The 15,212-nt window shown below is 42.5% G+C and overlaps 1 protein-coding gene across 3 annotated transcripts in view; it reads left to right on the plus strand.

The window, feature by feature from the left end:
• Nucleotides 1-15,212, plus strand: part of PPP6R1 (protein phosphatase 6 regulatory subunit 1) — a 77,954-nt gene that overhangs the window by 17,275 nt on the left and 45,467 nt on the right. For all 3 annotated transcript variants that reach the window (XM_072156775.1, XM_072156777.1, XM_072156776.1), the window contains exon 2: nt 14,127-14,359. In XM_072156775.1, the coding sequence (XP_072012876.1) occupies nt 14,133-14,359 (227 nt within the window). In that variant the 5' untranslated portion in view covers nt 14,127-14,132. The remainder of the gene's footprint in view (nt 1-14,126; nt 14,360-15,212) is intronic.

Here is a 15,212-nt window from a genome sequence, read left to right on the forward strand (position 1 = left end):
TATCATTTTTTTTCTTTGTAAATAAACTCAAATCTAAGCAGCAAAAATTCACCACTAAAATGAAGCACAACATCTGGGGAACAAAACAATGTCAGAATCGTTTTGCTAAGTAACAGTGTTCAAAAGTTATAACCATATAAAGCGACGCAGGTCAGAATCCAAAAAATGGGACTGAGCCTTAAGCTACAAAATGGCTGCGTCCTTAAGGGGTTAATGGAGATGTGGTAGCTAAGTGGCTACCACAAGTCCTAAACTAATGGTTGTGTACATATAGGCTTCTACTGCAGTCTGAGATAGAGTAGCATGATTGTTGCCAAGCCTTCCTTCCCTCCTGGCAGCAGGGTGCCAATCCAACCTTGAGCTAAACAGCTGAGTCATATGAGGTAAACTAAGGCTTTTATGTGGGGTTGTCAGGCGGCACTTCACTGGCAAACAGTCTGGCAGCACAGAAGTCACTGAACTGAGGCTTGGCCTTTTCTGTTGTAGCCTGTTCAAGCAATCGCATCAACTTTTTTACCTTCTTAATTCTACACACCTCAGTGATGCTGGAGGTATTTCTCTTTGTGAGAATTGTCTCCTACCTGTAGCTCACCAACATGTCGTGACACATGCCACAGGGGAAAGCGTATCAAAATGTCTGCTCTCCATATTCTTATTAGTCTCTTGTATCTACATTACCTAGAACAGTGATAGTGAACCTTTAAGAGATCGAGTGCCCAAACTAGAACCAAAAATACTTATTTAAATGCAAAGTGCCAACATAGCAATTTAAGCAGTAACATGTTGCTACCTGTTTTGTCAAGGCTTTTAATTTTATCGGCGACCTGATGACACCAAAACAGTTGCAAGAAAGAGGAGAAATTCAGATTATCATTGTCGCTTCCTTCCAGGGTCCCCTGAACAGGATGAACTGCGGGGCCCAGAGCAGGAGCTACAATAATAACGCAGCCTTGTCTGCACCTCCTTGCATCTCCTGTAGTCCCAGGCTGCTTTAGGGTGTGTAGCTTTAAAATAGCCCTGATCACAGCATGTCCTGGGTGGCCAGGGACTGCAGAAGGAGGTTTTGAGTCCTGTCTGGGGTGAGGGCCTCGGTGCCCACTGAGAGTGTTCCAAGTGCCACATGTGGCACCCGTGCCATAGGTTCGCCACCACTGACCTAGAAGGTCTCTTATTTGCAAAAGCTTGTAGTACTAAATCTTCTTTTTAGTTGTTCCTACTGAGAACTTTTAAAATTATGCTAATGATACAGAAGGGCTCTAAGGGACATTACCAGAGCCCCTTTGTGCTTTAGCTTCACAGGTTGTTACACTGTGCAGGAGCATGTACCTTCCTTTATCGCTACTTCATCCTTCCCTCAATTTGTCTGCAGTAATCTCACATGGAGGGGGGAGGGAAGGGTTCCTGCTCAGTGTAACAGCCTGTTAAGCTTCAGGATGGAATGGATCTGGTAACACCAGCCAGAGCCCTTGTGGATCATTAGCATATTTTTAAAAGTTGATTATGTTAGCCATGGGTAACAAATATGACTACCACAGTCACAGTGCCTGGATCTATGAAATAGTTACCCTCGTTTATCATGCTTGATTTCGGTTGTACATTTCCATTAATTCCTTCAAGACTAAGCTTTTTTGTTATTTTGCCCCTTCCGTTACGTAGCTTTTCGATTTATTTATTTATTTTTGTTTACAAAGCTATATGAGGGCTTTTTTTTTTTTCTGCCAAATTGGATGACGTTTTCAGTAAAATCATTTTGAAAACTAGATAAGCTTTTGATCACTTTTTTATTTCGATTTTTATTGGAGGCAAATGGCAGAAAAGTGACGATTCGCACATTTAGGCACTATTTTCTGTTCACTGCCTGGAATTGTATTTATATTTAGAAAAATCAGACTTTTTGGGACATGGCAATACCAAACATGTTTATGATTTTACTTGTTTATTTTTATATGTTCTAGGGAAAAGGAGGGGTGATTTTTTTGAAAAAAAATTTTTGCTACTATTTTTAAGGCACCTCAGGGAACTTAAAAGGGGCTATTCCCACGAAGACAAGTTTCTCATACGTACTCAGGATTACAAAATAACACATTGTTGTAACACACTGTTGTTAACAAAATGCAGCATTTCACAGATATAAGTCCAACCTGTCTCTATCAGTCCTGCTGTACACAATTTCAGTTGCCCCTAGACACGACCATGTAACTTGTAAGGGTGATGCCACACTTGACGTTTTTGGTCCGTTGTTAAGCATGTGTTTTTAGTCCGTTTAAAAATGCATGCGTTTTTAAAACACATCGGTTTTTGACCGTTGACCATGCGTTTGGCTGCTTACAACCTGTATATCTATTAAGATAAACAGGGAAAAATGGCTGAGTTTTAAAAACTGATGCGTTTTTACACTGACTGAAAACACATGATTAAAAATGGACCAAAGGCGCCAAGTGTGGCATCACCCTTTGGGTCGGCAGCCATCTTGGATTGGTATTTGCAGTGTGCAGATGAGGTTTCTTTCTCTGCTGTGAGCCTGTAGCCACACCCCCGGCACGGAGCTCAGAGACTCTCACTGATTACTTCCTGCTGTGAGATCTAGCAGAGTTCATAGTGTCTGTGTAATCTCATGCATCTCTGTCTCTCTCCCTGATAATGTAACCACATTGTCACCCCACAGAACTAGATGGATAATACAGTAATGTGTCTGCTCAGAGAGGCCCCATCCACACCCTGGAATCTTACACTGAGCAGCCTAGTGAGTCACAGGAGCTAAAACAACCGTGGGAACAGGGCAGCCCGACCAGCCCAACCTTAAGATGGCCACCGCTCATGAGATACATCTAATACGCCTGTGCAGTCAAGGCCGCCTCGCTCCGTGAGGTCACTTCCGGTTCTGCGGAATGTGAACCAGCTGTTTTCGGCTCAACATGTAATGACAGCGTACGCCTCTAGATGGCCTCGGGTAAACAAACTAAATTCATGAATGAATGTTTGGAGACGTGGATTGGGTCCTGAAGCCGATGGGTGGATCCTGTTTTACAAAGAAAGCACTATGTCACTTTATATTGTTGTCACTGCAAATTTCATTGCACAATGTACCTAGACACTTTATGATCTTCACAAGAACGACATTACGAAGTATTGCAATGTATTTTTTTCACGTTCTATCATGTATTTGTTCACTTTATCACTGACCAATCAGTGAATGGTTTGGTCTTTAAATAATTGGATACCTGACACACATGTTATGCTTGAGAAAGGTATAGACTCACACCGAAACGTCGCGGTTCATGGAATAAAGGTTTTAACATTACTTGGAGTGCTGCCTCTTCACTTTTGATATATTTGGGATTCTCCGCCAAGGAATCACCGGCTACTGCACTCACTGCTTCAGCTGTGCTGCTCAGGACTCTCCCTTACCTATAAAGCTAGTTTGGGTGGTAGGTGGATCAAAAGGACGTGAGGATGGCCCTTTTAAAGGGCTAATCCTCACATCCCCGCACTTTTTTGATAACTTTTATTAGGCACATATGTAAATTTTCTTATGCGGCTACTGGGACGTGGAGTAGCCGCATCTGAGGTTACACAGGGACGAGGGAGCGCAGCTACAAGGAGCTGCGCACGGAAGATTGTGAATAGGAGAAGAAGAGTCTACTGGGGCGTGGAGTAGCCGCCCAGTGTAACCTCAGATGCGGCTACTCTACGCCCCAGTAGCCGCAAAAGAAAATTTACATATGTGCCTAATAAAAGTCACCAAAAAAGTGCGGGGACCTGAGGATTGGCCCTTAAAAGGGCTATCCTCACATCCTATTGATCCACCTGCCACCTGATCTACCTTTGTAGGTAGATTTGTGGTGGTAGGTTCCCTTTAACATCACTGGGGATTGAGATGTGAGATTTCTTTCATGGGAAAACCCCTTTAAATTTTAGTGGGTCTGATTACTTACACAAATGAATGCAGATGCACTCTGTTCATGCTCAGTGAAGTTTCTCTCCTACAAATCAGAGGGTAAACGTTAATGGCTGCACTTATCTTAGAGTGCTCAGGAAAACTGGATTAAGGCAGGATTGTCCAGTGTCTAATTTCTCTGTATACTGTTTTTTGTTTTAGTTTTCTTTTCCTCTGAGTTCATGTTTGTAGAGGTTAGATGCTCTGGAAAAACCTGTTAACAAACATCTCAAATTCAGAAATACAGAAACGCACATATAACCCAAGCCTTCATGTTATCTAGCACTGCTAAATGGTGCAGCTTTATGTGAAATGTTAGTGAGCTGTTCCCAGAGAAAATCCTGATCTTGAAAGTTTCATGTTCATTAAAGTTGACTGTTCAGTTTCTCTATATCTGGAAATTGTAGAGAATAGAGATGTTGCCTGTGTGGTTACTGCATTGCTACCGTCACAAGTCAGTGTAGAGAGGCAGTTCTCTAGCCTTAAAATAATTGGGTAAGACTTGAGGTCATTCATGAAGGATGGTCGGATGAAGGCAATACTGTTTGTAAAAACAAATTCATAGACTCTAGACCAGTGATGGCGAACCTTTTAGCAGCTGAGTGCCCAAAAAGCAACCCAAAACCCCCCTTATTTATCGCGACCAAAAATTAAAGCAGTAACTTATTGCTCCCTGTTCCTCAACATCTTTCAATCATATTGGCCTCCAGAGGACAGCAACACAGTAGAGAGATGGAACATTTTAGCTTCTTTCCAGTGTCCCTCTGTACACAGAGAATCGTGGGGCCAGCAGAAGGTCCTCCAAAGATAATTCAGCTCTGTCTATTCATTCTCCCCCTCCCTACAGTCCCAAGTAGTGAAGTAAGTATTAAAATATGACCGAAAGCCACATCTTTTAAGTTGCATGGAACTGCAGGAAGATTCTTTGAGTCTTGTCTGGGGTGATGGCCCGGGTGCCCACAGAAAGGACTCTGAGTGCCGCCTCTGGCACCAGTGCCATAGGTTCGCCACCACTGCTCTAGACAAATATTATTCAGTGCATTTCTGTTGAAATAGTTATCTTTTTTCCACAGGGTTTTGCATAATTACAATTTTATTAAAGTTATAGTTGTAAAGTTGTATTCCAATAACTAATTTTTTATGTTCTACCTAAATAGCTTGATTGCTGTATCATAATGGTGATAGCCTTATTAATGTAAATTTATTTATCACTTAAACATGCTACATGTATGTGGGAGTTGGAGTTTTGGCTTACAGGCTCCACAGCCGTACTTGATAATACTGTGTAGTGTCTTGCATGATTCTCAAGGACTGTAATCTCCCTATTAAAGATTTTGGATGGTAAAACCATGTGAATGAGTTTTTAAGTATCTTGAGTGACTGTATGCTCAATGTAACACTGCTGCATCTGTTTTAGCACTAGGAGCTGCTTACTTTCAGTTTTTGAGGGTAACAGGTCCTCTTTAAAGGACATCTACCACCAGATTACCGGTGGTAGACTGTCCTTCAAAGGCTGCTTGTTACCTCTGGGGGGGGGGGGGGATGGGACTTCTTTTCACAAAATCCTGCTCCTTTGGTGTTTGGCACACGTCACCTGAGCGCCTCATGGCTCTGCTGCTCTGTGATTATGCATGCCTCCGCTTATTCATATTCACTTCTCCGTCCCTGAGCGCCTCTGGCTAATTTACATATAGACCAAAGTCTATTTTGGCCTCAAGAATGCAGCCCTATTTTTCAAATCTGATGTGTCACTTTATATAGTTATAACTTTTGAACATCTGTCATCAGGTCTCTCTAACTAATTCTGTCACCTCCACCTGTTGAAGCAACTCACAAGGATCCATCCCAGGCTTTATCTAGTTATTTCATACAATTAATCATTCTAAAATCAGCTTTTCTTTGACATTCTCTGTTCTCCCATACATGTGTGTGAGACAGAAATCAGCTACACAAGTACCTGACATGTGTCCTCCCACACAAGACTGCATTGTGTAGCAGTTGTATCTTATACACATAAGTGGCAGGGGGCGCGGCTGGCAGCACCAGGAGTGTCACATCCTTACACAGGTCGTCATTCATGTGTATAGGAGTATCTCATAAACACACAGGTTACAGGGGGTACCAGCACCAGGAAGTACATAAAGGAGCCAGCACCAATAGTGTCACATAGTTATACAGGCTGTCGGTCATGTGTATAGGAGTATCTTGTACACACAAGGGTTAACCATGTGGTGTATGTTGTATATTGCCTGTGCAGAAGATTCTATATTGGTAAAACTGTTAGGAAGCTCATTACCCGTTTTAGAGAGCATGTAAAACCTATAACGACAGGTAATTGTAGTCCCTGGCTAATTGAACATATTAAGATTAGGTCTTAAAGGGGTATTCCCATCTGGGCATTTACATGTGGCAAATGAATGAAATTAAATGTAAACATTTCTTCAATTGAATGTTATTAAAAAAATGTTCCTCTGTTAAGATAATTTCTCATAAATGTAGCCATGTTGTCCCTTAGAAACGAGATAGCTTCCTCGGATACGGCCACCACGCACTCTGGCAGCAGTGGCCAGACATGCACTATTGAGTCCTACCTGGCCACCTGGATTCACCATTCATTACCACAGGACAGCTGTGGGATCTCCAGTAACTCCCGGACATTTCATATACAAACATTCTTTGTGCAATCACTCCAGCAGAGGTGGCCGTATCCAAGGACATAGTCTTGGGACCATATGACTACATTTATGAGAAATTATCTTCACACTGGTAATTTTTTTTTTAATAACATCTAATTGAAGAAATGTTTATACATGGCAGATTAATGAAACTGAATGTGAATGCCCAGATGAGAATACCCCTTTAATGACTGCAATGAATTTAACCCCTTTATTTGATTCCCCTACATTCAGATGGTACACTACAGGTCTGGGGATGCCATCCGATCTATATTAATATCATTAAAGAGAACCCGTCTGGCAAAATAACTAAATATATTTTCATAAACTGCCATTAGAAAGCATTGCATTTGTCTCTTCGTTGTCCCTCTACATGCCTGTAAACCTAAGCAATGAGGTCCTAAATGCAAATGACTTGTAAAATGTCCAATTAGTCATTATCATATTCAAGCTGTCCAGCTTATTCATGAGTGGGAGGCACAGCCACACCCCAGTGCATGACTGACAGCCTGTATAATGGTGCGAGGCTCTATAATGATGTGCTTGCTGGTGGCCACGCCCCCTGCAGCCTGTGTGTGTGTGTGAGATACTCCTATACACATGACTGACAGCCTGTATGATGGTGTGCGGTATAATGGTGTAATTGCTCCTCCATGTGCTTCCTGCTGCTGGTGCCACCTACAGCCTGTGTGTGTGTGTTGGAGAGATACAACAGCTCCAGGCAGCCATGTTATAGCAGAACATGTCAGGTACTTGTGTAGCTGTCGTCTGTGTCTCACACATGTGTATTAGGAGGATGCAGCATGTCAGCAGATAAAGCACAGACACTAGCAATGCTTTACTATACATTACACACAGACATGAGCAGGGGGAGGAGAGGGAAGGGGTAACAGGGGTGAAATCACTGCCTCTGACCATGTGACCAGCCTCATTTACATAATAAAGAAAATATGATTTTATAATGATAAATGTATGAATTGACTAGAAAAGGCTGGGATGGGATCCTTTTCAGCTGCTACAACAGGTAGTGGTAGGACTAGTGACAGAGACCTGATGACAGGCGTCCTTTAACTGTCCAATATAAAGCTATAATACCTTTTGTCACAGTTGTATAATACTACTAACTTGCATCTATGTTTTGTCTAAGCCATTTTAGGGCTTTAGGACCAAGCCTGATTTATAAAATCTGCCCTGTGTCATTATAGGAGGTTATAACTTTGTGACGTTTAACATATCAAGGGGATTTTTAGATTTTTTTCTCATCACACATTGTACTTCAAAGTAATAGAAATATTTTGATGATCTCTTTTGTGCTTGGTTATGAAAAAAAATGATATTTGGAAAAAATTTCTAAAAATGATTAATTTTCAAAGTTCTAAATTTACTGCTTTTCAGGCAGATGGTGACAGCACCCAAGTAACTTTATAACTAACATTTCCCAAATGTCTGCTTTATATCGTCGTGGCTTTTTATGCATCTTCACTCTTTTTTAGGTTGTTAGGAGGTTCAGAATTGTGGGTGCAATTTTTCTTGTTTTTATGAAAATCGCTAAAACGCTTATTTAGAGGCATATGCTCAGGTCTAAGTGACTTTGAGAGGCCTAAATAGTAGTAAAACCCTGTAAATTATGCCATTTTAGAAACCACACCCTTCAATGTATGAAAAAATCAACTTTAAGAAGTGTGTTAACCCTTTAGATGTTTCACAGGGGTTAAAACAAAATAGAGGTATAATTTACAAACTAATTTTTTTGTTTTTGGACATTGTATTAATTTTGTCACAAATAACTGTCACAAAGTTTAATGGTTGAGGTTTAATGTAGATAAATGTAAAGTTATGCACATGGGCCATGGAAACATAAAAGTATAATTATGTTCTAAACAGTCAATTACTTGGTAAAACTGGAGCTGAAAAGGACTTGGGGGTATTGGTGGATGGTAAACTTAACTTAATTTTAGTGACCAGATCCAGGCAGCTGCTGCTAAAGCAAATAAAATCATGGGATGTATCAAGAGAGGAATAGATTCTCATGATAAAGACATAGTTTTGCCCTTATACAAATCCCTGGTCAGACCACACATGGAATATTGTGTACAGTTTTGGGCAACAGTGTATAATATTAATATAAATTCTAAATTCCATTTTCTTGTGGGCTTGGATTTAATGGCTTTCACATTGCACCACAAATGACTTCCCTACTTTATTCTTTGGGTTTGTGCGATCACTGGGATAACAAATTTATATAGGTTTTATGTTTTAATACATTTACAGAAATTAAAACCTCCTGTACAAATTTTTTTTTCTATTTTGCCATCTTCTGGCGCTAATAACTTTTCATACTTCAGTGTATGGAGTTGTGGGTGGTGACTTTCAATGCTACCATTTTTACGACAAAAACCTTTTGAACACTTTTTATTGAATTTTTATATTTTTAAAAATAGTCTCTAAAGTACCATTTTCAACTTTTGGGAGCTAGTTTCCGATAAACAGTGAAAAACCATTATTATATTATGATTGGGCATTTTCGGACGTGGCGATACCTAATATGTTTGATTTTTACTGTTTATTTATATTTACTGTTTATCTTAATTGGGTCAAAAACACATGCGTTTTCGACCCATTTTAATTAAGATAATTTGTAAAACCGTTCAAAAACGCATGCGTTTTTTAAACTGCTTAAACGGCCCAAAACCGGGTTCAAAACGTCACGTGTGCCAAGGGCCTTAAAGGGGTATTCCGGGAATATGAACGTCTAACACAGGGGTCAGGAACCTTTTTGGCTGAGAGAGCCATAAGCGCCACATATTTTAAAATATAATTCTGCGAGAGCCGTACAATGGGGCTTATTTACTGAGGGTCCCGCGGCCGCATTTTTGTCGGGGATCACGCCACCCGCCGCAGAACATTATTATACACACGCCACCCCCCGCAGAACATTATAATACACACGCCACCCCCCGCAGAACATTATAATACACACGCCACCCCCCGCAGAACATTATAATACACACGCCACCCCCGCAGAACATTATAATACACACGCCACCCCCCGCAGAACATTATAATACACACGCCACCCCCCGCTGAACATTATTATACACACGCCACCCCCCGCAGAACATTAGTATACACACGCCACCCCCCGCAGAACATTAGTATACGCACGCCACCCCCCGCAGAACATTAGTATACGCACGCCACCCCCCGCAGAACATTAGTATACGCACGCCACCCCCCGCAGAACATTAGTATACGCACGCCACCCCCCGCAGAACATTAGTATACGCACGCCATCCCCCGCAGAACATTAGTATACGCACGCCATCCCCCGCAGAACATTAGTATACGCACGCCATCCCCCGCAGAACATTAGTATACGCACGCCATCCCCCGCAGAACATTAGTATACGCACGCCATCCCCCGCAGAACATTAGTATACGCACGCCATCCCCCGCAGAACATTAGTATACGCACGCCATCCCCCGCAGAACATTAGTATACGCACGCCATCCCCCGCAGAACATTAGTATACGCACGCCATCCCCCGCAGAACATTAGTATACGCACGCCATCCCCCGCAGAACATTAGTATACGCACGCCACCCCCCGCAGAACATTAGTATACGCACGCCACCCCCCGCAGAACATTAGTATACGCACGCCACCCCCCGCAGAACATTAGTATACGCACGCCACCCCCCGCAGAACATTAGTATACGCACGCCACCCCCCGCAGAACATTAGTATACGCACGCCACCCCCCGCAGAACATTAGTATACGCACGCCACCCCCCGCAGAACATTAGTATACGCACGTCACCCCCCGCAGAACATAAGTATACGCACGCCACCCCCCGCAGAACATTATAATACGCACGCCACCCGCCGCAGAACATTAGTATACGCACGCCACCCGCCGCAGAACATTAGTATACGCACGCCACCCCCGCAGAACATTATTATACACACGCCACCCCCCGCAGAACATTATTATACGCACGCCACCCCCCGCAGAACATTATTATACACACGCTACCCCCCGCAGAACATTATTATACACACGCTACCCCCCGCAGAACATTATTATACACACGCCACCCCCCGCAGAACATTATTATACACACGCCACCCCCCGCAGAACATTATAATACACACGCTACCCCCCGCAGAACATTATTATACACACGCTACCCCCCGCAGAACATTATTATACACACGCCACCCCCCGCAGAACATTATTGTACACACGCCACCCCCCGCAGAACATTATAATACACCCGCCACCCGCCGCAGAACATTATAATACACACGCCACCCGCCGCAGAACATTATAATACACACGCCACCCGCCGCAGAACATTATAATACACATTTGTTAAAGTGTCTGCGCCAGTTTTATGTGGCGGCTGCTCTGTGTCCCACAAGACTGCTAGACTGTTGTTACTGCTAAGCCGGACCATGTGCCACATTTATTACTGACGTGCACCACAATTTTGTCTTAGGTCCTAGCTATTTTGTATCTCAGCTGCTGCAGAACCTCACATTAATGTAGAAATGCAGTGGTGGGGGAAGATATGAGGGGATGATGCAGATGGGTCTGTAAGGGACACTTAGGAGCTTCATAGCTGCTCCTACACACAGGACACTAAGGGGTTAGTGCAGAGTGTGAGGAGACACAGGGGAGGGAGCACTTATCTCTGGCTGATTCCTGGCTGCTGAATCCTTCTCCTTCATATGTCTGAGTATGCAGCTCTGGTCTCCTCTGTCTGAATCTCCCGCGCTGCTACATCCAGTGCTGGGATTGGCTGCAGGCAGACAGTCTCCTCCCCTCCCTCTCTCACACATGGAGGAGACTGCTGCAGGGAAGGAGACGCCGCCCCAGAATTAACCCCGCGGACCCTGCGCTGCTCTGCCCATTACATCCAGGGGCATTACTACAGCCAGGGGCACAACAGGAGCCAGGTAAGGGCCCCTGGTCTTGACAGACAGCGTAGCAGATGCCACGGCTGTAGTAATGCCCCTGGATAGGAGCCCTGGCTGCGAGCCAGATGCGGCCATCAAAAGAGCCATATCTGGCTCGCGAGCCATAGGTTCCCGACCCCTGGTCTAACACAATAACCCATGCTGATATAAATAAATGAATACAACAATACTCCATGTCATTTGTCACAAAACGGAGGTTAAATAGTTTGATTTTATGATTTACAACATTTATGGCCTCTCTAAAGTAGGTGGAGTTATCACTAAGATGGCTGCCACTGGAAACTACTAGTTCCATGATCCTTTAGTTCTCAGTAACTCCTCCTCCCTTTTATTTTCTGCTCCTTGTGATGATGTAACAGAATGTCCTGCTCTGTTACCATAGTAATGATGTGTAACTGCCATCACCACAACACTGGCCATACTGGATGCTCTGCAACCAACCAACTACAGCCAAACATAGTGGTGATCACATGACCTGCCCAGGCAGGTGCAGGACACGTGATGTGGACATGTGACCAGTGGCCATCTTCTGTCCTGTGTCTTCTCCGCAACGGACCGTGCAGAGGAAATTAAGGGACTGATTAAAGGGTCAGTAGCATTTTAATTCTTCATTACATTGTATGTCACCAGCATTTTCTGCTGAGGGGAGCAAAATTTTAAATAACAACTAATTACACATTAGCTTATATTTTGAGTACCCATTTGTATATGACTTATGCATACCACTTTAAACTTGTATAAACTATTGGAATGATTCAAAATTCTGACAAAGCATAACATAGGCTATTAGAGCCTGCTACCAGTTATAAATACAAATATGTTTTCCAGACTGCCAATTAGGGCCAATTGTCAAATTCTCCATAAAGAGAACTCCCTCACCCTAGTCAACAGCCTCTCACCAAACCAGTTCCCTACACTGTACTGTTACATGTTGTAACAGAGCTGTCTACAATTGGGAATCTGTTCCTTCTGGAATAGATACACTGCTTTGGTTTTAATCCTGCATAATGTCATAAGGCCTCTTGTAGGTCATCCTGCTTTACTAGGTAGATAAGAGGCGTGATTTTCCTCATCGCATCCTGGAAAACATATTTGCATATTTGACCAGAATTCCCTAATTGAGCATCCATGGCTATAAGTCTCCCTGAGGAGAACTCTTACTTCCCTACACCAGTTATAAATGACATTCTTGGTGATGGCTTGGCTTTAACTTCTTTTTTGATTTACTCCTAGCAGACTCTGCCTGGCAACCTTCAAACCCAGATACCTCAAATGGTGAAGCCTAATGCTTAGCACTGAGCACAATGACAGGGAATTCAGTTTTTGGAGTTGCTAGAAGGAATAGTGGGCTACATGTGTTCTTCTAGTTCACTGGGTTGTCTCATGCTCCCCATGTCTCCTCCATCTCTCCATTTTGTGTGGTGGTTAGGATGAATCTGATCTGTTTGGAGAGACCTGTGTATACATGTCATGCTCTACACTGAGAAAAAGGAGACTTGGGGGAGGCTTATTCTAACAGCCTTTGACCGAGATCACGTCAAACCTATGTAGCTTCTAGGCTAACTTGCTGCCATAACCAGATTTCTTTTTGTAGTGTATGAAATGTTAGAGGTGTGTATTATACGTTATCTGGCTGCACTTTTCCCCTTGGTTCTCCTTGCCTTAGGGGTATCCTAGGCATTGGCAGGAAAAGCAATCCTGAACTTTTAGCTTGAGCATTACTATCAGAATGTGCGTGTTTTTTGGAAACTGCTATGTCCTCATGTTACCTTTTGTGCACAGTCTCCATGTTTTCATTCAATATTCCCAGGATAAAATTGGTAATCCTTCACTGTTGTAGCTTTTCCTTTGTAGATATTGCTTTGTGTACTTCCAGCAATTGTCATAATAAAAAGAGCAAACCAACACAGATCTACAGTGTAATAATGTATTACATAAATGGTTATACTAGGTTTGATCCCAGGCACTTCACTAAAATAGATTAGGTAGGAAAAGTGACAGCCCACATATGGTTAAAGACAACCTACCGGGAAACGTTACTATGATGGTATGTTTCCAGGAGGAATGATGGATGAATGGTACAATGGAGAGCCACAACAATTCATGTCAGTAAAGGTAAAAGATTGAAACATTAATAGTTTCACTTTTCACATTGCCCTTGTGTAAGTGTATACTGACCCCCCGTAAAGGAGAAGTCAACTAGTTATTTTTACATAATGTACCATTTCCTTTAAAAAAAGGGGCAAAATCATTGTTGTTTTGTAAATGTGTTGTTGGTGCTGCAGGTATTTGTAGGTTTAGTGACCTCCTCATAAGTACATATGTATGTGATCCATTTGTGGTCTTCATGTTCTCATTTATTGAATCACTAATGAAAGTTATTTTTTCTTTTTTGCAGAAGTTTAAGCCATTGCAATTGCTTCTGCATTTTAAAACTGCTAAAGTGTTTTTTTTTTTTTCCCTACAACAGTTGACATCCAGCACAAGTCATTTGCTGAATGTTACAGTAATGATTGTGCTTGTTTTGCAGTGAGACATGTTTTGGAAGTTTGACCTGCACACCAGTTCACACGTGGACACCCTGCTGGAGAGAGAGAATGTTACTCTCTCTGAACTGCTGGATGAGGAAGATGTACTCCAAGAATGCAAAGTAGTCAACCGCAAGCTGGTGGAGTTCCTTGTCCAACCTCAGCACATGGAAGAACTGGTCACCTGCATCACCCAGGAGCCGTCCAGTGACATGGAGGAGAAGCTGCGTTATAAGTAAGCACATTTCACATTCCTACCATATTCTCTTCCCTGTAGTATTATCTGTACAGGTGAAAAAACATTTGGCAATTATTATAGCTCTTTTCTCTTCATATGTTTATTAAAATCTTTTTAATTAGTTGATTTTACTTTTATACCTGTTTATTTTAAGATTTTTGTTAGAAGCTTTGACTGTATTGGCATGGGCGCCGCCATCTTTCTGAGGATCATCGCTCCCTGTGACGTCATCGGGGAGTGGCGATCCGTCGCCATGGAAGCCTCCGCACATTGTAATGAATAAGGAGTAAAATCCCCATAAAAACTCAAATCACCCCCCTTTTCCTAGAACTGATATAAATATAAATAAACAGTAAAAATCATAAACACAATAGGTATCACCACGTCCGAAAATGCCCGATCTATTAAAATACAACAAAGGTTTTTCACTGCGTTTAACCCTGTAACGGAAAATCGCGCCCAAAGTCTAAAATGGCACTTTTTTGCCATTCTAAAAAAATTACAAATTTTATAAAAAGTGATTAAAAGGTCGTACAGTCCTAAAAATGATAACATTGTAAACGTCATCAAAAGCTGCAAAAAAACGACACCTCCCAAAGTATAAAAAAGTTATTACAAGAGGTTTTAATTTTTGTAAATGTATGAAAACATTATAAAACCTATACAAATTTGTTATGCCTGTAATCGTACCGACCAGAGGTCGCATTAACGCCTCACCACGCAGGCTGAGCGGTTCAGCGCGCTGCAAAAGAGGGGAATGTCACTAGCGCGAACACAGCGTGCGCCGGGCCGCTCAGCGGGGCATGTGACTAAGGGGCGTGCCGGAGAGACCCGGAGTTAGAGCACCGGC

Source organism: Engystomops pustulosus, chromosome 6 (assembly GCF_040894005.1).
Source record: "Engystomops pustulosus chromosome 6, aEngPut4.maternal, whole genome shotgun sequence".
In the NCBI taxonomy this organism is placed as follows: domain Eukaryota; kingdom Metazoa; phylum Chordata; class Amphibia; order Anura; family Leptodactylidae; genus Engystomops; species Engystomops pustulosus.